The 23,904-nt window shown below is 43.9% G+C and overlaps 1 protein-coding gene and 1 long non-coding RNA gene across 6 annotated transcripts in view; one reads left to right on the plus strand and one right to left on the minus strand.

The window, feature by feature from the left end:
* The window catches only part of LOC127596342 (lysine-specific demethylase 6A-like), a 36,077-nt gene extending 25,230 nt beyond the window's left edge, over positions 1 to 10,847 (plus strand). For all 4 annotated transcript variants that reach the window (XM_052058699.1, XM_052058701.1, XM_052058700.1 and 1 more), the window contains 12 exons: positions 113 to 242; positions 1,637 to 1,742; positions 1,871 to 2,076; positions 2,180 to 2,238; positions 2,358 to 2,432; positions 2,508 to 2,656; positions 2,771 to 2,885; positions 2,980 to 3,167; positions 6,705 to 6,846; positions 6,963 to 7,089; positions 8,752 to 8,922; positions 9,706 to 10,847. In XM_052058699.1, coding sequence (XP_051914659.1) covers positions 113 to 242; positions 1,637 to 1,742; positions 1,871 to 2,076; positions 2,180 to 2,238; positions 2,358 to 2,432; positions 2,508 to 2,656; positions 2,771 to 2,885; positions 2,980 to 3,167; positions 6,705 to 6,846; positions 6,963 to 7,089; positions 8,752 to 8,922; positions 9,706 to 9,735 — 1,498 coding nt within the window. In that variant the 3' untranslated portion in view covers positions 9,736 to 10,847. The remainder of the gene's footprint in view (positions 1 to 112; positions 243 to 1,636; positions 1,743 to 1,870; positions 2,077 to 2,179; positions 2,239 to 2,357; positions 2,433 to 2,507; positions 2,657 to 2,770; positions 2,886 to 2,979; positions 3,168 to 6,704; positions 6,847 to 6,962; positions 7,090 to 8,751; positions 8,923 to 9,705) is intronic.
* On the minus strand, positions 10,780 to 17,596 carry LOC127596435 (uncharacterized). 2 transcript variants are annotated; one of them, XR_007961466.1, is made up of 4 exons: positions 17,390 to 17,596; positions 15,983 to 16,156; positions 14,842 to 14,954; positions 10,780 to 11,487 (listed from the first exon to the last, which is right to left on the minus strand). It is a non-coding gene; the product is annotated as an uncharacterized LOC127596435 (long non-coding RNA). The 2 variants fall into 2 exon arrangements; XR_007961465.1 differs by lacking the exon at positions 14,842 to 14,954 and having other exon boundaries at positions 17,390 to 17,591.
* Between the last annotated feature and the right edge of the window lie 6,308 nt (positions 17,597 to 23,904).

Here is a 23,904-nt window from a genome sequence, read left to right on the forward strand (position 1 = left end):
GAATTTGATGATAAATTGATGCTGCATAAGAGATGAACAAAGTGCAAGAACATGATCTCATTCATTTCATTGTACTGTACTAGACAGTGCTCATGCAAAATTGTGTGTGCAGAAACTTGGGAAAGAATGGGCTGTCCAACAGCAGCATCCTTCTCGACAAGTGCCCGCCGCCACGGCTGCCCCCTCCTCCTACGCCAGCCCTGCCCAAAGACAAACTCAATCCACCGACCCCCAGCATCTATGTGAGTAATGGAGACATTCCACCTGACCCATGTCTGCTCTTTTTAGCTCAGGATAATGTTATTCTGTGTAAATAAGTGCTTTTCGATGTAGACAAACTGCTCCCTATAGTGAGTATTTCAAAGCTGTCAAATGTTGTGGATCGTCCTTATATTTTTACGGAATTCACTGAACGCCAATGACAAGTTTTGGTAACTTTTGCCAGTCCTTCATCTTTAGGCTTTTTACACAAACAGGAACCACCACAAGACTGCACATTCTCAATTGAAAACTAATGGAAAAACTCGAAATGGAAAAAAAAAGTCATGATCAAAATGAAATGAAACCGAAAATGCTTTTTAAAAACGAAAACTGAAATTACAATTTATGTTTACAAAACTAACTATAATTAAAGCTAGAATGTCCTTTTTCGTCTTTGGCAATTAATTTAACCCACGACTCGTAGGGGTTGATTTATTTCGATATCGCTGCATGTCCGTTAGCCGGAAAAAGAGAAGGTTGAACGGTCGTGAGAGAGTTTTAATCGTCTTAATGTGTGTCGCAGAAAAGCGATGTCATTGAGCAACAGCCAACAAAAGAGAGCCACCAGATGATGTTGCTCTTAGGACATGAGTTTATGTGTGGTTTGGGCTCCAAATGGCTCCCCAGCTTTTGTCATTTAAATCAGCCGGAAACGCAACGCTCGTTAAAAAGTGCTTTCTTTTTTTTGTTTCTTATCTGAAAAACACATATACAGGATACAAAAAAATAGTAGACTGTACAACCAGGTTCAACACTTCTCAACAAGTAATGTAGATTTTATTGGAGAGTATTCTTAGTGTATTTAAAAATCAATCTTTGTTTAGTCAATTATACCTATTTTACATTCGAAAAATCTTACGGGTAATGAACACACACACACACTCACACACACACACAAAACAACAACACGTTACCATCGTTTATCGCAATAAATTTATTGTCCAGGGGGGGTGGGGGGAATGCTATCGTGACAGGCCTACTCACAGCCATCCTTGCCCTGCTCTTTTCATCGCTTGCTTTATGCCCGCCAGGAATTTAGAGACACCGGCGTAGGCATTGGCATTTCAGGTTGTAGGCATAGATTGATGGCTAACTGTGTGTTATGGTGGTAGAAATTAGCTATTTTCAGTGAGGAATCCATAAGGAAATTGCACTAAATCGCCACAGATGAAATGAGGGCATTCATACAGGGGGATGAGGGGCTACTCATGCTGTTCCTCAGTTGGTAAATGTAATGATCTAACATGTTTTATGTTGCTATTGGTGATCGAAGCATTTGTCGAGACTTGCACAGAAAAGCAAATACATTTTTTGCCTAAATCCTACGTAGATAATCATAATAATTTCTCGACACCATGTTTCCTGTTTGAGCCAGCTGGAGAACAAGAGAGATGCTTTCTTTCCACCACTGCACCAGTTCTGCACAAATCCCTCCAATCCTGTCACTGTCATCAGAGGACTGGCTGGAGCACTCAAACTGGGTAAATATTGCAATCAATGTATGATCCTGTGCTTGAAGCCAAACTGCTTCATGTGCAAGCTGCAGCCAACCGAAAGAGATTTTGTATTATCATCCAGCTTTTATGTGGTTGTTGATGGCTATCTGCAGACCTGGGCCTTTTTTCCACAAAGACATTGGTTGAGGCCAACCCAGAGCACTTGGTGGAAGTGTGGACGCAGCTGTCACAACCCGCGGATGAGAACTGGGATGTGACGGGCACCAAGAAAATGTGGCGCTGTGAAAGTGCTCGAGCCCATACAACGATCGCCAAGTATGCTCAGTATCAAGCTGCTTCCTTCCAGGAGTCCCTGCGGGTCAGTGACAAGACGACACACCCAAGAAGAATCCTTATGTTCATTCCAAAAGATCAAGATAAATGTCCGATGTCACGTTTTGTGCCACTGTCTAATTTTTCAGGAGGAAAATGAAAAAAAGGCACTCAAGGAACCCTGTGACACAGAGCCAGCAGCAGAGAGGTACAAAAAAATTGGAAACGCAACACTCCAGCATCTTATTTGAAGTTACTCATTTTTATATAGTATCATGTTAGTCTACAGCCAGAATCGTTGAGGATGTATGCTTGGTCATTCTGCAGTGTTGTGCGCAAAAGAAGAGGACCGTTGAAGCACATCAAGTTCGGAACAAACATAGACGTGTCAGACGAAAGGAAGTAAGTGTGACTGGAGTTTGGCCAGCTTGAATCTCATGTGCTTTTTTAAAAATTAAACACACTTTCCTCCACCAGGTGGAAGCAGCAGCTCCAGGAACTCAGTAAACTGCCAGCATTCGCTCGTGTTGTATCTGCTGGCAACTTGCTGAGCCACGTGGGCCACACCATCCTGGGAATGAACACGGTTCAGCTGTACATGAAGGTTCCGGGGAGCCGAATAGCAGGTCGGTTCAACCAAATGGATCATGTTTATTCTTCCTTCGATCAAGTTGGGTGTAGGTGTTTTTGGCAATTTGTATTTAATTTTTTTTTTTTTTTTTTTTTTTGCTTACCCATAGGTCACCAGGAGCACAATAATTTCTGCGCAGTCAACATTAACATCGGGCCGGGAGACTGTGAATGGTTTGCTGTGCCAGAGGCGTACTGGGGTGTGATGAGCAACTTCTGTGAAAAGTAAGGCCTCGTTCTGAGCTGCTGTTTGTTGCCAGGTAACCACGGTTGAGCGCTTTAACCTCCTATGTTTTCCTTTTGTCACTCGCACCCTCAGGAACAATATCAACTTTCTCATGGGCTCGTGGTGGCCAAATTTGGAGGACCTCTATGAGGCTGACGTACCCGTGTACCGCTTTATCCAGCGACCGGGTGACCTGGTATGGCTCAACACCGGCACTGTGCACTGGGTGCAGGCCATCGGCTGGTGCAACAACATCGCCTGGAACGTTGGACCACTTACAGGTATGGGGCCTCAACAGCATTCAAACAGAAAAAAACAGCCCTGGTTTTTTTTTTCCGCCACAAGGGGAATTAGTTTTAGCTGAGCTGAGCCTTGGTAAAGGAAAATTGTCTCCAATATAGTTTGACCTTTTACAATGGCATTTGCGATTTCCAGCTGATTATTGACCTTTTCGGCTGATTGGCTTCCATTCCCGAAACCATTCTTTTTTTCCTTTTTTTTTTTTAAACACTCAGCCGGCGCAACTTTTAGTACAAAGCAAGTAGTGTGCAATACTGACATACTACAGGAAATCATCAGTGTATGTGCAAAGCCTGCAGTTGCCAGAAAGCCCCAAATATGTTCTTACTAGAACTGTTACTTTATTTAGATCAGTGTGATTCAAGTGAAAGTAAGCAGCCCTCCAAATAAATACTCACTGAAAAAAAAATTCAAGTACTAAGTGGTGAGTTTTCTGATTTATTCCTTTTTAGCCAGAGCTTGGTCAATTAGACAAAAGTCTAAATTAGGGCGGGTGTGCTGGAGCCTATCCCAACTGTCTTCGGGCGGTAGGCGGGGGACACCCTCAACCGTATTGTTTTGTGTTTTTGTTATTGTAAAGTGTCCTTGGGTGTCTTGAAAGGCGCTTATAAATAAAATGTATTATTATTATTATTATTATCAACTGGTTGCCGGCCAATTACAGGACACACCGAGACAAACAACCAATTGGGCTCACACTCACACAATTTAGGGACAATTTAGAGTATTCTATTAACGTGCCAGGGCGGCCCGGTAGTCGAGTGGTTAGCATTTCGACTTCACAGTGCAGAGGTTACCCGGTTCAATTGCTGCGTGGAGTTTGCATGTCCCCGTCTTTGCGTGGATTTTCTCCCATCAGGGATCAGAGTGGCTAGTGATAAAAAAAGCGGAAGGGGCGTGGCCGGCACGGGGACGGGCTGCTTACAAAGCCGACAGTTTCTCCCTCACAATTGATAATGCCACTATATCTCCTTCCCCCCAGGTGAAGAGTCTGGGTGTCATCCTTGACAGTTCACTATCCTTTCACTCCCACATCAATAACATTACCCGGTCCGCTCATTTCCACCTTCGCAATATAAACCGCCTCCGTCCCTCACTCACTCCGCACACCACCGCTATCCTTGTTCACAGTCTCGTCACTTCCCGTATTGACTACTGCAACTCACTCCTCTTCGGTGTCCATCAAAAATTCCTCCATAAACTTCAACTTGTTCAGAATTCAGCAGCCCGGATCATCACGAGAACCCCCTCCTTCCATCATATCACCCCCATCCTCCGACAGCTCCACTGGCTTCCTGTCAAACTTAGAATCAACTTCAAAATACTTCTCTATACATTCAAAGCCATCCATAACCTTGCGCCCCCCTATCTGTCAGATCTTCTTCAAATCTCCATTCCCTCTCGCTCACTCAGGTCCTCATCCTCCCTCCACCTTTTTCTACCCTCTGCCCGTCTCAGTACAATGGGGTGCAGAGCCTTCAGTCGCTCTGCCCCCAAACTCTGGAACTCACTTCCTCCCAACATTCGTAATATTGACTCTCTTTCCTTATTCAAAACCCAGCTCAAAACCCACCTATTCAGACTTGCCTACCCGCCTTAAATCTTTCTTTCTTTATTTATTATTTTATCTGTGTTTTACTATTGGTCTTGGCTGTACAGTGTCCTTGAGTGTTGTGAAAGGCGCTTACAAATGTGATGTATTATTATTATTATTATTACAAAACTGGCTCTAAACATGCTGAAGATGAAGTGTATTCAATTTACATACTATTTGAAACTTTAACAGAAAAAAATCCCAAGATTGTTCACTATTCTTTCAAGTGAAATTTTGTGCAATTTTGCTTATGCATTCCTGGTGAGCACCAACATGTAACTTCAAATTTGCTGCTCAAAATAAAAACTAAAAAAGGAAACATATTCCCTGCCATATTTAAGATTTGTTCATTGCTTGCATTCATAAAGTGTTGTGTAAATGTGATTTTTTTTAAAAAAGCTGTTGATTCTTACCTCATACAGTGATAGCGAAGTCCCACACCGTTTACTATATTTGGCAGTGGTCCTCAACTAGAAATGCTGTCGGTCCACTTTTTTTTTTTTATAAGACCAAGGTCCAGTCCCATGCACGGTGGTCATGGGGAGCAGGGTTATATGCCCATTTAGTATGGTCTAGCCAAGCTTATACAAATCAACACTCCTCACAACCAACCAATAATGGGGTGCATGAAAATAACAATTATTCACTTTGCCAGTACACAGCAAATAATGAGAGGTATTGTGTTGAGGCAGAGGAACTCTTATTTTGTTAAGTTGTGCCTTCTTAATAATAGAAATAGCCCTTTTAGGGAAATAAGACATTTTTTACTTTAACTTTGTTAAACCGTAGTTGTCTTTTTCCCCTTAATTTAACAAAAGCAAAACAAAATACTCATTTTACCAAAATAAATACTAAACATGAAAACAAAAATATTATTTTCATTTGTACAATTCCCCTTTTCACATCCCCTCTGAAATCATTGAAAAACATATCAGAAGAGGAGTTAAGAACCATTTTAAATACTGACACAAGGGAGCACAGGAATGTGCGGTGCTGTTCTTCCACTAAAGGTGAATGCAATGTCTGAGGCGTGCAAATATTATTTGAGGACGCCATTGGGATGTTCATTTAACATGTTGCGGTGTTCTGCTGTTAAACAGCTGCAAAGATCCCCGGGTAGACGGGAGCAAAACTGCACACAATCGGAACCTCCCGCGATTTGTCTTGTCTAATTGTCTGTGTGTGGCTCTCCTGTGCTGAAGCTGTGAGCACACTGTGGCGTCGCGCATGCGTCTGTTTCCGGACACAATCATCCATTTTGAATGCGTGACGCTGATGTATGGGCACACCATAAGTTCAGAGGAGCCAATCAGCGCATCGTTATCGCCGACATGCCCCCGTCTCCAGTTTGTCAAACATACACACACAGTCGCGCTGCTGCGTCCTCTGCAATAGGACGCAGCAGCACGCAAATAATACAACGGATAATTTTAACAAGCGATCGCGGTAATGCGCAGATTATAGTCCAAAAATAGAAAATGTACAACGTAAAAATCACTTTATAATTTATATAATGTTATACAATTTGCCGAGGGTCCGGACAGAGGAGGTCGGCGGTCCGGACAGAGGAGGTCGGCGGTCCGGTCGTGGATCGCGGTCCGCCAGTTGAGGAAGAGGGATATATGGGTCATGAATGCATTTTATTATATAAAGTGGATGTCTATTTACCGTACATACAACAATATACAGTTTCATGAGGTAGAATACTTACCAATCGACACCGGGCCGCCCCATTTAAAAAAAAAAAAAAAACAATAAAAAAGACTAAATACTAAAGTACATGACATTAAAACTACTTTGACATGTGCAATTTATCCAAAAAGTTACTTGAGTGACTGTGTAAATGTGGTGCATTATGATCTGCCTCTGGTAGTTTCAATTATTGTATGCTGCTGACAAGTTGCTTTGACTGTGTTTTTTTAAGCCCATCAGTACAAGTTGGCCGTGGAGCGTTACGAGTGGAATAAGCTCCAAAGTGTGAAATCCATGGTACCCATGGTGCATCTCTCTTGGAACATGGCACGCAACATAAAGGTGTCCGATCACAAGTTGTTTGAGATGATCAAGTGAGTTCGTATTTGACACGTTTCCCTGCCCTACTGTTATGGTTCATTTTCATTTTATTATTATTTTCTTGGGCGTGTGTTAATCAGAACCTTCCCAACTGACACATATTTTGCAGGTACTGTTTGCTACGGACGCTGAAGCAGTGCCAGTGGGTGAAGGAAGCCTTAGCGACGGCTGGCAAAGAAACAGTGCTGAGGAACAGAACCAGAGATGAACCGGCCCACTACTGCACCATCTGTGAGGTTCGTAACACAATTAGAGATTTTCTGTGTCGTACTTGGAGCCAGTGTCACCTCTTGCACAGTCTAAATCGTTAGGTGGCTTGGCTTATTTGGTGGCGTAGGTGGAGTAGTCATTTCTCAGCTCAAACTAGGTTGCTGGTGGTTCATTTCAATCCATTTTTGAGCAAGTTACTGAAGCGCTTGTGTCAGAGGCAGCATACATCACCATCAATCAACACTACTTTTTTTTTAATAGGATGATATTAAGGACCGTATTTTCACGACTATTCGACGCACTGTACGGTTGGGCGCAGTCTCATTAATGGGTGACATTTCTGTATTTTACACATAGACAGACCGCACTGTACCAATGGGCGCAGTTTTACAGTGGTAAAACATACGCCAGCTTAAACATACGGCATGCATGCGCGTGCACGCTAACACGTTAGCTTGAAGCATACGGTAGCATGCCAAGACATACAGATAAGATAAAAACGTTTTTAAAAAGGCAACGAAAGCAGAACTGAGTTCGGGGGTATTTTATTTAGCCATCGTACAATGTTCTCACGTTTTTCGATCAATCATCACCCAGAAATCCATCAAAGTCCTCATCCTCTGTATCAGAAGCAGAGGACTGCACATCTCAGTTGTCATTGAATCCATCACATGCTAGTGTGAGTTGCTACGCATTGCCGAGCGGAAAGAAGGAGTAGCAACAGCAAAGTCAACATTTCTCTCGTGTGAAGCTTTCCCACATTTGAAAGTAAAGAACAGAACGAAACATGGTGGCAGCGCGTGTGTGTGTAGAAAGAATTGAAGAATTGTGCAAGTACCGTAATCCATCAAAAACGCCACGTTCCCTCTCGTTGTTGCGTATTGTGGCGTAATTCGCCCAGCGCTGCCTCTCACTCTTTGTAAAGTTATGTTTGCCATCGATCATCCATTGTTCCCATGCCGTTTGCAACTTTACTTTGAACGCCCGGTTGATGCCAATGTCCAGCGGTTGGAGTTCTTTAGTCAAGCCTCCGGGAATAACGGCAAGCTCAGAGTTCATTTGCTTGACTTGGTTTTTCACCGCTGCTGTGAGATGGGCACACATGCCAAAAGCATAACCGGTGGCTTTAAGTTTGAACTGAGCTTCGTAGGCGTGTCTCTTTGTCAAATTTATTTTCAGGGGTTCTTAGAAACCAAAACCGGAGTTGTTTTGCAACAATGCACATTGCCACACTCTATACATGTGTTGGTACCTGCTTGAGGCGTCCCTTTAGCGTCCACTTACACGCCCACCCTTCACCATTGGCGGACTGCTCCCAAGCTTGCCTGTTCTCTCTCTCTCTCTCTCTCTCTGTCTCTCTCTCTCTCTCTCCTCCCCCCCCCTCCCCATATATGTATATATACACGCCCACCCTTCCCTGATTGGCCGACTTCTTTCCCGCATGCCTGGCCACAGTCACTTCCGCCTTTTCTCTCTATAAACAGCGTGTCGGCTGTCAGTCAGATTTTGGAACCCGGCGCATACAAAGGACGCTCCGCACCATAAGGCGTCCTGTCCATTTTGGAGAAAATTTAAGACTTTTAATGGCGCCTTATAGTCGTAAAATACGGTACTTATGGGCAATTAGACAATCACTCTACACGTTGAGCTCTTTTCTCATATATTTCTCTGTGCGCTGTGGTCTTCAGGTCGAGGTGTTCAACCTGTTATTTGTGCGCCGTGAGCTCCTGTCTAAGAAGCAGTATGTGGTCCACTGCCAGGACTGCGCCCGCAAAGGTAGCGCCACACTGGACGACTTTGTGGTGCTGGAGCAGCACCGGATGGAAGACCTCATGCAGGTCTACGACCAGTTTGCATTAGTAAGTATACATATTGATGACACAATTGACTCCATGCAAGAAAAACTAGGAGGTTGTGGGAACTAACAACTCTAATTGGGTGTGTTCTTTCCATTTTGATTGAGGTTTAGAAAATCATTGGCACCCATTAAAAAAAAAAAAAGTCTCACAAACTTGTCATTGGAGGCGCTGTTATTTTTCTTGCTGTTGAGGCTGTGAGTCTCTGTAGCTGTCATGTAGTCGAATGTCCACCCCACCTTTTACCCAGTCGGCATACCTGTGTAACCCTAATGAGAAGTTAGCTGTAATTTGTTGTAGTCACGGAAGTATGGTTCATTCCAAGTGTGTAGGAGAAAAGATCCAGTCACAGAATAATAAAAAAGAAATGTGAATGTGATCGATTGGAAATTGGATTAAACTTTATTGTCAAATGGAATGGAGAGGAATGTTCTTGTGTCGATGATCTAGTGGAAGGTTTGGCGGTTGTTGTATTGAAATTGTGGGATGGTGAGGAATTGCACTGATACGACGGCACATAAGATGTCAGAATTTTTTCAAGAGTGTCAGGTGTTAGACTCCAATGAGATGACTTCCAGCGGGAAAACCTTTGGATATGAAATGTATCCGTTTTTTATACCAGTGCTGAAACTTTTCTGACGTACCTCGTACATGGATACGACAATTTGTGTTTTGTTAAGATCATTATGTAGGTTTAGATTTTTGGGAGCTAATGGCATTTTAATCATGATTTACTAACTTGACCTGTCTAACCTGTCTCTTCCTTTCATTTCACCTCTTCCATAGGCCCCGCCCCTTCATTCCTCTTCATCTTGACATTAGGAGATGCATTTCTTCTGCAGCGTGAAGCCAATTTAAATAAAAATGCTCTATGGACACGGACCACTTTCTGATATTCAGGAAAGCCAAGGCCGTCTCGACACCTTTGCCACCACCCCTCTCCCCGCATGGCAGGTCTCCATAGCGATGGCTGGAGGCTGAGGCTGCTGCGTGTGTCTGTCTATGCAACCTATTTGGCGCACAGGCCCCCACCAGATGGGGGCGGCACCAAGATTGCTCACAGGACTGTTTCTCCCTCTCAGCCCTCACGAATGACAATGGTTCAGCCCATTTCAGTGGAGGACTTAATCAAAAATGGTTGAGAGCAGGAGAACGAGGGTGGAGTTTCTTTTCATGCGCGATGAAATATTTTGTAGATACTTAACTGTTCATAACTGGCTATACCACCCTTAAAAGACTACTGACTTGACCACCTTTTCGCTCCTTTCTCTCACTTCTGCATCGAGGCTTTGGCGTTTGATTTTTAACAATTTCTCCGAATGTCTTCAGTTTGTCCTCCCTAAGGGGCAGTAGCGTGCTCTTTGTCATTGCTATTTTGAGACTCGGTATCTTCACCAAATTTGTAATGCGATTTTGTTTTTATTCTTTCTCAGCTTTTGATTTCTTTGTCTTGTTCTTTTCCATACTTTTTTCTGAACTAAAAAGGAAAAAAAATCTAGTAATATATACTGTATATATATATATATATATATATATATATATATATATATATATATATATATATATATATATATTACATCATACACATACACCGTATACTAGCCAATTCACAAAGAAAATGGGTTGCACATAGACTTATGAAATAAAGTTTAATTTTTTGTTTTGTTGTTTCTAATCTTGATGTAAATTTACACTATTTATAAATGCATATTTATTGCTTGAAAATATTTGTTGATGGAATGCTGTTATTTTTTTCCAGAGTACCTGCCATTAAATTTGAAGAGGTTTTGTCATTTTAACAATTCCTCTTACATTTTCTATATATAAATAAAATTGCTTAGCAAGCATTGTACAGGAACGGACATTTAAAATTGTTTTATTGTTTGAAGAATGTTTTATGAGTCAATAAACACAAAGTTGTCAAATCATCTGCAACTGCCTCCGCTTCCTCCAATTTCGGACATTTTTCTCACAACTAAAAGTGGAAGCACTGAAAATAGCACCTGTGCAAAGTAATGTCTGAAACCCAGCAGACAATGTAGCTGTAGACTGACACACAGAGTCCTACACTGTATGCCAGGTCCAGAAATTACCCCAAATGTTTCCCTCAGTTACTTGAGCATTGACATTCAGCCCATATAGTATGTTTAATGGGAGCTCGGTCACGAGATAAACCTTCAAAAGCATCCTCAGATGGCCAACGGAGACCCAGTAGCCAGATGTAGCTGCTGTCAGCCCCACAGGATCTACACTGACTACTGAGCAAGCGTTGGGCATCCCATGAATGTGAGAGGGTCTCCCTCCATTCCATACATGATGACAACCGTGGCACGCTGGAACTTCATTGGATGCCAAAGGGAAGCGGCAACTCCAAGTCGCGTTCAGCTGCGAGGCTACAACAGAACAAGATGGACGTCGGCTGCCCAAATGCATACATTCGCTGCTTGAAATCCTTTATTGTGCATCTTCCTATTGTGATCACGTTAACTATCGTGCGGCGCACAGGCGGTGGAGATTTTGCAGTGCTTCTTTTCCGGAGCGTCTTTAATTTGATGCCCCTCTGGTGTCCTGGGGAAAAGGCACAAAGGAGAGCATTTCAAACATGGCAGATATAGATTTTCAGGAATTGAACCTGTTTCATTCTGCACCTACATCATTACACACAGGTGGGGGCGCACTCTATATCGAATCCCGGCAATAGCCCTCTCAATGCTCTCTCCTCCATCTCCCAACTATATACTCTATATCCTTTTGTGAAACCTGGCAATGATCCAGCAAAGAGGTATGTGAACTCTGCTTGGCCCGGGCGCCCCCCCCCCCCCCCCCATCCCCACCACACGCGCACACTCAAATCCTGACCACCTAACATAGTCTCACTGTGTCCCTATGATGGACATAGCGAGAGAAGGAACGCGAGAAAAGAAAACAGCGGAATGATCTGTGACCTTCCTCTTGCTTCCTTCCTTCCTTTCTAAAACTGCCATCTTACACCCGCCTGCACCCGTGCTTCTGCCTCGGCGAGGGGCAAACAGGTGGCTCTGACTGCTAGTTTTCATATGAACAATTGCGTTCCATCGCGATAGATAAGATAGGACTCGACGAAACAGCCGCGCACATACGCACAGGCGCGCGCACGCGCCATTCCGTCCACTCCTATGATTGGCTGTTACGCAGAGCTGCCCATTCGCAAACAACCTTGAGTCATGTGATAGAAATCCACATGCTCAAAACACTGTGTCTATTGCGTTGATACAGAGCAGGAGGAAATGGGGAACCATTTTAATTGACTTCTCTGTTTTTGATATTGATGATTATTAGCACAGTAGTCCATTTTAAAACTACTTCAATGTTATTTTCCTTTTTTTGTAGGAGCAATTGCTATCATTTTATGGCTTAAGATAAGATAAGATATCATTTATTCGTCCCACACTGGGGAAATTTAAACCAGGGGATTCAAACTCATTTCACATTGTGGGCCAAATACGGCCTCGGTAGATGTCAAGTGGGCCATTGATATTATACCATACTCTCCTATAAATAACCAAAATAATATGTGTTTCTTTTGTTTTGGTCTAAGGTAGCACAAGAACATGAGTGAAATGTTTTTTTTTTATTTAATGACCATATCTTTTCCAAAACATTTCATGAAGCGCCTTAGATTTCCTTAGACAAATGTGCAATTTACTTTTATCATTCACATATATGCATTGCAACTGATCCCACAGATTCTACAAAGGCACAAAACTTTAACAAGTAATTGGTATTGAAAAATATAGTACTGCATTTTAAGATTAAACGAGATTTATAAAGAAAGGAATTTTTAAACCATTGACACATGCACATAAAATCATAAATGAATCCCTGCCGACACCTTACAAACTAAGGAGAGTGCTATTCAATGTGTAAAGAATGAAGTATTCACATGTCCTTGATAGCGTCTGCTGTGTTGGTTCTGTCTCAGTGACAGACTGAGACTGCTATTGTCCCCATTATGTCCCCTAGTGGATACTCAGTGAATTGCACATTATTAATTCCGTGTCTTTTATGCATATTTTCACTTTCAAGTTATCCTGCAGGCCTGATCGAGCCTCCTTGGGGCCGGTTACGATCCGCGGGCCGTATGTTTGACACCACTGGCTTAAACCAAGATCATTTACTGCAGCTGGGTTGATATTAAATGGGGCATACAATGGATGGTGGTTTTTAATTGGATATGCTTGTCTTTAAATTGCAGCTGTCAGTGGGGGCCCAGAGTTAAATGTTTCCCATTATTACAAAGGTTTCCTGCTTTGAGCATGTGCTATCACCAAGTCTTCTTTTCACGTGCATTAATTTGTGCATGTGTGTGACCCGCGATTGGCTGGCAACCAGTTCAGGGTGTACCCTGCCTCAGGCCTCAGGTTAGCTGGGATAGGCTCCAGCACGACCGCGACCCTCCTGAGGATAAGCGGTTCGGATAATGGATGGATAATATGTGCATCAAATAGCTACCAATTAAGCTCCCTCCTTGACCAAACTTAACCGTCGCCTCAGTCGGAGAATGTACTGAGAAGCATCTTAGCAAAAAAAGGTGCTGCCCGTTTCCACGGAAACGGCGGGCAATCAGCACAAAGTGCTGTTCGGGTGGGGGGGGATGGGCGTGAAATACATGGTGCAGCATGGATACATGTGCAAGTGTGTGGGATGCTGGCCCGCTTTCAAGAGATGAGCAGTAATGGAAGGAAGAGGAGGATGTAGAGGAAAAGAGGCCTGCACGCTGCACGGAGGTCAAGGTGCTCGCTGCCTTTGTAAAAATCAGTTGGAAATTTGCACTTTTCCACTACCTCGCAGTGTTCAAATAGAAAAAGGAGAGTTATGTTGTGTGTTTGGCTGGCCAATACTGCGTTATAGTCCACCTTGAAATAACAGGTATCATCTGTTGCATGTGAACTTGGTCTCGTTCCAATTTGGGAAAAGATGGCACGCTTTCGAGCAGACTCTAATTCATTTTTACGACGTTCCTGAACGTTTATTCAGAAATCGGACGGGCTGAGGGCCAGAGGTGGGCATCCCTGTGATGCAACCACACTCCTCGCTTTGCCACTACAACAATTCTTATTTGCAATCAGCAAAAGAACATAATTTCCACAAACTACTGACATATCCAACTTGTCCATGATACGCCCACATGATTGGCACAATTTCCTGCTCTTCAATCCCCCACGAACTGTGCGGCAGCTAATGGCAGCAGAGAGTTCCCAGGTGCACATACACTGAGAGCAATTATGGAGATCTGTGTGAAAACCATTTTAGCGGCATAATCTGACAGTTGGTTTATTACAGTAATTGTGATTAACAAGTGGGCGATTGCGGTTCTGACAGGAATACAGAGCACGGCGCAAGACTCTTATGCAAAACACCCATGACATTTAATATCAGATGGTTCCTTTTTTTGTGCTGAGAACATTTAATAGGCTTATAATTAAATCAATCAGAGGAATTGTGTGAAGCCGAAACTACCTGCATCACTCTGAGAGAATGAAATTAAATAATTAAGTGAAGTCAAGGCCATTTCATGATGCCTCCACAGAGTAGCTGTGGTGTCTATTTAAAAAAAAGGGCTGAAAAGAAAAGTTTGTCAGCGTCAGAAAACAATGAAGTCCAGTCTCCCGCATTCCAGCAATGCCACCACTTTTACGTTTGAATCCATAGGACCAAAAAAGTCAAATAAAATGCCAGCGCTGAGGTCATCTGACCACTTTGTCCAGATCAAATACATCAGCTGGGAGCTTATGGGCATCATGTGAGACGGCATCCTGTCAGGAGCTCCGATAATGCAGTTAACTCAAAGAGGAAGGCGAGGAATGTATCCTAAATTCAACCCCTTGCCACCCACCCCCACAGCCCTCCCAGTCATGGGTTCTCCGCTGGGTAATCGCATACCAAATACAAGAAGAATTTCCCCCTCTCGCTCCTCTCCAGCAGACAGGGGCGAACCCCCGTCTCCCAGCTTCTCCTCTCGAGAGTCAAGCGAGCATGAGTGCTCCGGAAACACACTGTAAACACCAAAGTTGTACGACAGTCAGAATGAATCCAAAATAAATAAATACATCTTCTCAACTCATACGCACATATTATTTTGAAAACGAGGTATTGGCCAGCCTCAGATTTAAAAAAACGGAAAAAGAAACTAGAACCTTGACATTGAAGCGTTTCAGAAATCTTACAACGAATAGAAAGTGGTAAACAAGCACTCTGTATCCCACTGAGCACCGGCCAATTATTTTTTCTAACTGACATTAATTTATCGTACAAAAAAAGAGCGTATGGGTTGAAACCATAAAAAATGCTTTGTTACGGTTAGCCAGTTTATTTTGGCAATCAATTTTATCAAAGAAACACAAGTCACGCAGAAAACTAATTCCAATTATTATTATTATTATTTTATTTAGGGGCGGGCGTGAGCAACAGGAAGTCTCGATGTAATTGCATTCTTCAATCAATTGCTCCCAATCTTTCTTGCGTGAAACATAGATGCATGTCCATGTTCCCGAATTTCAGTATGTGTGCTCTTCTATGAGTTTGCGTGCGTGTGGCTTGGGGACCACACACTTTGTGCACCCCCTCCCCACCCATGCACACATGCACTTGGCACACACACAAGCGAACCATTTCAAGTTTTTTTTTTACATTAAAACACCACGGAGAGGGGAAATTTAGGATGATTTAGTAAACCCCACGACGACTGAAAGCGCTAAGACTCATTTTTCCCTCCACGGACGCACAACGATGGTCTCCAGGGGCGCCGCATGGTCGAGGCAAAGCGTGGCCGAGATAGCGAAAGTTTGCTTCGGTCAAGGTTGGAATGAACCGTCGCGAGCGGCGAGCAGAAACCGACGACGGAGAAATGTTTGGACTCCTATCCATTCCAATCCAGCGTCGAGTTGTGCGATTCTCGCCTGACGCGTGCGGTCGACGCAAAGACGCGGACGAACGAAACAAAGTGCTCAAACTTCTCCCCGGGCGACTTCTTTCCCCGTTTGACGCGGCTGTCTGCGTGAGCGAGAAAACGAGCTGCACTTACCCATATTGTTGACCGCGTGTCCCCGAGTAGGAGTGCCTGTTTTGCAGCGCTTGTGTGTCAGCGTGTGTGTGTGCCGCTTCGATGTCATCGCAGGGATTCTTCAGCCCCTGCCTTCCCGGTGCACAAGCGGCGGTGTGCGGCCCTCCCGTGGCTCCCCGTTTTGGAATCCGTGACCTAAAATGTTGATGCATGATTATGCAGTGATTCCAACGGGGTCGACCTAAACTATCTCAACTCAATACCCCCCACCCCCCAAAAAAAAACACCCCCCCCCCAACATCTTCCCCAACTTCTTCCTATCATAATACATATCGATACAATCCATATAAGCTATGTACCACAAGCCATAACAATGTAAGTTGAGGGGTTCGCAGGTTTTGAATGGATTGCTTAACAATTTAACAAAAGCTTACAACAATATGGACACTTGTACGATCGGAGGAGAAGCAAATTAGGATCAAAACATTCATTACCTAGTTAATAATGGACAACATCAGGTATATTCATTTAACAATGTTAATCATTGAAATTGTAAGTTTGGAGTGGTGTAGAGAGCCATATCTGAGATATTTATGAGCCAAAATTGTAGACACAGATCGCGGGAAAGTACAGTGTAATTTAAACCCTCTCAAAGACACATAGACCCTCTCCAAATATTGAAACATACTGTTGAATCAATAAAACATTCACATCAATTTAGCTTTGGCGTTATATTCTTGGTGAGGCAAATGTTTTATCTCGATTGAGACACGTATGATTATGGCCTAATGTGGTGGTCACATAGAGATGGATGATGATCAACACAACATTTCAAGAATCAATAAGCCCTTTCCCGACAATATGTGTGCAACCTGTTTGATGATCGACACGAGCATCGAGTATTTAAAAAGAAAGATTTGGGGTCCTGATCCTCATTTTGGGAAAGGCTGTTCTAGAGTGTTGTAGCCAGCAGGTGCCGTGCCGAATCTTTCATATTGAGATTTATTTGGCGGGCTGAGATTGAGCAAATCCAATGAGTACTGTCAATTCCTCCCACTCCATCGACCCGACGTGACATTACACGGAAACCCAGAAATACATGCACATGACACAAACGGCTGCTGCAGATTGGCATTCCCCTCCCTGATTCTGATTTCCCTACTTTCACGCAGGCTCGCGCTCTGACTAAATGAATTAATCGTGCACCAGCTCTGCCGCAAGGAGGCTGCTGTTCTAATTGAAAACACAACAGGCTGTCTGCGGTGCAAACCCACAAGGTTTGGACACCTGTGCGCCGCCCGACTCTCCCTTTCCCTTGCTCTCTTTCTTTCTCTCTCTCTCTCTCTCTCCGCAGTGACACACAAGCTTGGGCGGCACAGGGGGCACGCAAGGCATACAAATCGGCAAATGGAAACATGAAATGCTTACCAGGCGTCATTGAGGCTCCGAAAGCCCCAGGCAACCCCCAGATGCCGCCGCGCAGGGCTCCGCTCTTGCCGCAGTCCCTTCACACTCTTGGCTTTCTTCCGCCTCTCGGTGCTTCCAACTTTCCTTTCTCCTCCTCACCACACGGATCTTTTTGATGCGACCACTCCACTGCTCAATGGACACGCAGCAAAGAGAGCTCGTTGCCTCCACCCCGCCCCCGTGGGTGTGTGTGTGTGTGTCTGTATCACCGAGAGGAGAAGAGGCTTCCAACCCACACACACCACTCTCCAGGGCGCTCAGCCTCCACAGTGGCTCATCACTTAACCACTGCATACACCTACGTATGCGCACACGCACAAACATCACCAGCTTTTTCTCAGCATTGGCAAAGCCACCTGTTAGCGGTTATAAAAGATAACCAACCATTAATTGTTAACTACATATATGGTCGAATGGGTAGCTTCTGCCCAACTTGGCTTCAAAGCAAAAAAGTCACGATGATTCCAAGTGGTTAGTGATTACCTGAGCGCTGCAAAGTCTTGGGTTTGAGGTCCTTCTGTGTTTATTTTGCATGTCCTCCCCATGCTTAAATTGGTTTTTGCCAGGTACTCAAAGTCAGCTGGGATACCATCCATGTCACCAGCCACTCTAATGATGAAAAAGCACTGTTGACAATGGATAGATAGATTCTTCTGAAGAGAAATAAAGACCGGGCAGTTGATCTCTTATTGTAAATCATAAGGTCAAGAATATCAGAAGCTAGATTTTTTGTAAAATGACCCTCATGTGCAGTTCTACCGCTCTGTTCTGTTAACAGTAGCAGAGAGGAAGGCACCACGATTTAGAGCAGGCAGCACGTAATCAGGCAGGCAAATGCAGATAAGAATGAATAAATGCAAGGACAGACTGAAGAGCTTACAGTTGGTTGCGAGCCCGTGTCGCGTTTTGGGTTTTTGTGTGCTGTGTCCAGCCATCCATCCCTTATGCTAGCCGCTTATCCTCACGAGGATCGCGGACCGTGCTGAAGCCTATCCCATCAGGCGAGGCACACTCTGAACTGGTTGTCAGCCAGTCGAAGGGCACACATAGACAAGCAACCATTCACACTCATAGTCACACCTAGGGACAATTTCGAGTGTTCCATTAACCTGCCAGGCATGTTTTTGGAATGTGGGAGGAAACCGGAGGACCTGGAGAAAACCCACGCAGGCGTGGGGCGAACATTTGCTTGCTCTCTTTTAAACAAAACCTTGATTATAAATGACCTGACAACAGTCTAGAAGGTATTCTTTTGCCAAAGAAATGACTTGGCATAGATGCTCCTGTTACTCTCACCGAGGGTTGCCCACCAAATTTGACCTTTTTATCAACTGGTGAGCACGTCTGCTTCACTGTACAGAGGTGCAGGGTTCGATTGTGGCTCTGGCCTCCCTGTGTGGAGTTTGCATGTTCTCTCCGTGCCTGTGTGGGTTTTCTCCGGGTACTCCGGTTTCCTTTTACATTCCAAAAACACATGTGGCGTGTTAATGAAACACTCTAAATTGTCCGTAGGCGTGAGTGGGAGCTCGGAAGGTTGTGCATCTATGTGTGCCCTGTGATTGGCTGGCAACCGGTTCAGGGTGTCCCCTGCCTACTGCCCGAAGACAGCTGGGATAGGCTCCAGCATGCCCCCTGCGATCTTCGTGTGTCACGATTCGGTTTAGGGACCAACAGGTGGCACTATAGGGCTCCCCTGGCAGCTGCACACCTGTTGGTCATAGGTAATCAGGCCTATAAAAGGACTCCTGCCCGAACACTCGGTGTCGGGTCATTGTTGCTTTTGCTACTGTAATGTTTGTGCTTTTGCTACTGTAATGTTTGTTTGAGTCATGTTTTGGTTGCTCTTATGTTTTATCTTCAGTCATGATTTTTGTTTGCTACTTTGGACTTTGTTTGCTTAGGATTTAGTTTTCTGTGTTTTATCAATACACATCTTCAAATACACCCTGCTCCTCTCTCCTGCCTGATTTTTGGGGTCCACCACCACCATGCACCATGACAGAATGACCCGACCACCTGGACCCTGCAGGTATTAAGGATTGGTCCCTGTTCCACCATGTGACTGGCGGAGCGCGTCTGCGGCCGACACCCCTTTCCCCTTTCAGGCAGCAGTGGGGAGGCGGCTGTCCTGTATTCGTCTCGTCAAGCCGCGTCTACGTTGAGCTGAGGCTCGTCACATGTTTGTTGGAGCGAAGTCACATTCACATCGACGACAAGCCGCGCCACGTCCACGCCCACGTCAGGCCGAGCCCCTGTTCACGACTGGCTGTTCCTTATCCCCCGCTACGTCGAGCTCCGTCCACATCAGGCCACGCCCAGCCAAGAGAATTGCCCTCGCTTTTGTCCCTGTTCCCTGGCGAGGTAAAGGTCACCTCGCTTATCGTTCCTGCATTTCGGTTCGAATTCGGTTTAGGGACCAACAGGTGGCACTATAGGGCTCCCCTAGCAGCTGCACACCTGTTGGTCATAGGTAATCAGGCCTATACAGGACTCCTGCCCGAACACTCGGTGTCGGGTCATTGTTGCTTTTGCTACTGTAATGTTTGTGCTTTTGCTACTGTAATGTTTGTTTGAGTCATGTTTTGGTTGCTGTTATGTTTTATCTTCAGTCATGATTTTTGTTTGCTTAGGATTTAGTTTTCTGTGTTTTATCAATACACATATTCAAATACACCCTGCTCCTCTCTCCTGCCTGCTTTTTGGGGTCCACCACCACTATGCACCGTGACATCGTGAGGTTAAGCTGATTAGAAAATGGATTTTTCGACCAGGTATGCTAAAAGAGGAGGCAGGACTGCATCCATTTTTAACACTGCTCTTATCTCAACGGAGATCATTTTTAACAGGTATTTATTCTTTAAACATGTCTTTGTTTTTAGCAGTTCTTCTATTCTGTTTCACTGTCTCCAGACATCCCCATCACTCCACTTTATCCGTGAGTTTTCAGAGTTCTTATCAATTTTACATACTACTTGCAAACGAATTTTAATAACTGGCAAGTCACCAGACATGTAATGTAAGTTTTAAAAAAAACCTGAACAGTCATTTTTCCTAGGGAAAACGGTGGAAAGTTTTGCCCTGGTTGATGCAAGGCCACTTGGTTGAGTTTTCCCCAAGGTAAATCCAACAAACTGCCTTTTAGTTCCAATACCCACATCACTTTGAAAGACATTTTGTGGATTCTTTGAGGAAAAGATCTTTATAGCTTTATAAAGCTATAGAAAGAGCTTTATAAAGAGTATTTCAAGCTTACAGCTACTCCAGAACTCAGCCGCACGAGTCCTGACGAGGACCGGGGGGAACACACACATTACACCAGTTTTAAAACCATTGCATTGCTGTGGTATATGGTATTTGCTGCTTCGCTGGTCTTCAAAAAACACTGGGTGATCGGTGGCTGTTTCCCGACGAATGAGCACTTCAGGGACCACGGCTGATTGGGAAAAGATTTTATTCTACCAATGTCAGAGTGAAGTCTTTCCAAAAAGTTGAGTGGCCCAAGGCATGGATGTAAAAAAGCCCCCCAACCCCTGTCAGGCCCGTATCTTTTATACCTGGCACGGAGCTGATGTCATGGCTTTGTGCACCAGCTGCGGTTTTCAATCTACTAGTTTACTTCAGTCCTAAAAAGGAGATCTTGACCAGCGCTGTTGGTGATGGACGACAACAGCCACTTTACCTTATTATAGGATTGCACACATTGCTGAAACTGAATTCTCCCTGACCAGCAAATATAGAATAGAATCGTGTCACTGACGCCAGGTGGACATTCTAAGGCCACCTACAGGAATAGAGAGGGAATTCCAAATTACACTTCATTGCCCTGGCCTTTTAATTAAAGGATGAGGACTAAATCACATGGTGAAGCTGCATTCAGCCAGGCAGCCTGGTGGTCGACTGGTTGGCCCCTCGACCTCACAGTGCAGGGTTCAATTCCAGCTCTGGGCTTTCTGTGTGGAGTTTGCATGTTTGTTTGTCGACAAAAACATGGACAAGGGACTCAATCATCAATTGCACAATTGTTACTGTGTTGTTAAAGGGGACATATCGTACAAAGTTGACTTATTTGCTTGTATAGAAATAGTCGAGTGTCTTTAGTGTCCGCCCTCCCATGAAGTTTGCCATTCAACAACCAATGAAACACTTTATCTTTGTGTTTGTGAAATTATGTCTGTGAGCAAGCTGTTCTGAATTTGAATTGTCTTCACAATTTAACTAATTTAATAGTATGTTACGTTCTTTGCAGGTACAAATGTTGACAAGAAAAATGACACTGCATCTCTGGTATTGTTCAGGGACACGGGCTGTACTTTGGAGACCGCTGGCCTACTGTATCACGCGATCATGAGAATGGAAGTCTTATTCGACATTTGCAAGAGACAAAACTGTCCAAATTTTATTTGGAAGACTATGAACTGTTTTAAATGGTGAAAAAAAAACTTATGGATGGATGGATGTTTTCACATCTTAAGCGAAATATCTGACATGAAAATACAACATGCAATACGCAGTGGGTGACTTACTGTATATTCATATGGCTCTCAAGGATGTCAAACTATTACCGACAGTATGTTTGTACAGGGGTGACACTTGGACTCATATTTTTCAGTGTTCATAATCGGGAAGCAAGGACTGCATCTGGTGGTCGACTGGTTCGTGCGTTGCCCTCACAGTGCAGAGATGAGGGGTTCGATTCCAACTCCGGCCTCACTGTGTGGAGTTTGCATGTTCTCCCCGTGCCTGCGTGGGTTTTCATGTTCTCAAAACATGTGTGGCAGGTCAATGCAACAGTCTAAATTGCCATCAGGTGTGATTGTGAGTGCGAATGGTCGTCCATGTGTCCCTGCAATTGGCTGGCAACCAGTTGAGGGTATATCCTGCCTAGTGCCCGAAGGACAGCCGGGATAGGCTCCAGCATGCCCAAGACCCTCATTCGGAGAAGCGGATTAGAAAATGGATGGATGGCTATTTTGATACCCAAGTTTGAGGTCAGTGGCATGAAACCTCTTGTAAATGCGCAAAAAATGTTGCTGTACATTTTAGGGTATGGCGACCAAAGACTTTTGTCTGTGACTGAAAGTGCGACATGAGCCTACCCAATTTTCGTTGAACTGAGTCAAACCTACTGGGATAGGGGTCTGTTAAAACTGTGGAGGATAGGGTGACATGGAGAACGATCACATGACGCAAGAGGAAGGAGTTGTGAGGTGGAAATGAGCACTTATGATGTAATGGGTGCGCCATGTGGCGTAATGAAAGGTATAAAGTTAAAAGATTTCAGCAACAGACTCTTTTTTTTTTTGTACTTGTGCACGCCAATTTTAAAATATAACGTTTCCCACCAAGTCCAATGTGTGTGCAAAGTTCGGTGCGATTTTGGTCATGTTTAGGGTCTCAAAAGTGCCATACTTTGCAGAGAAGGATAATCATTCCTACGGAAATAATAGGACCTGAGCAGCGACTGCTACCTGCCGACACCTTTAAATTTCTTAGTGGTTATAAAGTCCTTCCACAGCCTGGCATGAAAACTGAGGGATGGCACGGCAAAGTTGGTATCCCAGTAAAATAGGCCAAGAAGTCAGTGGTCAACACAATGAAGACTTTGCATTCAAACCGAAGAATCAATGAACAAATGCAATGTTTGAGTTTAACATCTGAAAAAAAAAACTACCTCTTAACAATTCAGAAAACTCTTGGGATTATGCTGATTTCAACATTGAGACATAATGAAAAGAAAATGTCACCTTTGAATTTCTCTTCTGTGAGACAACAGTCAGTGATTGCAGAGAGAGAGCTTTTACAGAGTTCATTTGGAGACACAATTCAGGAGTCACAGCACGTCAATGAGTGATGACTCAATGGTTCACCTTTGTGTTTTTCAGATCTGCTTTGGTTCCTTTCTCTGGATTTATAGCGAAAACCCCCAAAAAACACTACCTTTGCTTAGCTGTGATCGGACACTCTCCGTTTTTCCCGACACAGGTGTAAAGGTGCGCTACTGCTGCTACTTCTTTTTTGCTGGAAACGACTTTCCACCATTTAATCTCAAAGGCAAAACTTGAGTTAGTTATGTTATTAGCATGACAATATGTCAATGAGAGGACATCACAACATACAACACAGAGCAACAGAAGGTGCAAACATTAATCAAATTCAATGGATTTTTTTTTTTGTACAGCCCGACATCAGAAAAGATTCCTTCCAGGCTCCTCGGATATAACTGATTTACAAAAAATGAACAGCTTGGAAACAGCAATGGCAAATATATTTGACATGAGAAAATAGACAAACAGCTGCTCTGCTGGGTGTTCCTCGTTCTTCTCAGTGAGGAAAATCCCAAAGGCCCAGTGGAACAAAAGGAAAAAGTCACGGAGAATCACTCTGAATGAGATCTATTTTCGCACATTGTACTTAAACAAAAAAGGTTATATTTATATAGAAAAGGAGAGCAGGAAGTAGGAAAAGTAACTATTTTT

This window comes from Hippocampus zosterae, chromosome 2, assembly GCF_025434085.1.
Source record: "Hippocampus zosterae strain Florida chromosome 2, ASM2543408v3, whole genome shotgun sequence".
NCBI classification, from domain to species: domain Eukaryota; kingdom Metazoa; phylum Chordata; class Actinopteri; order Syngnathiformes; family Syngnathidae; genus Hippocampus; species Hippocampus zosterae.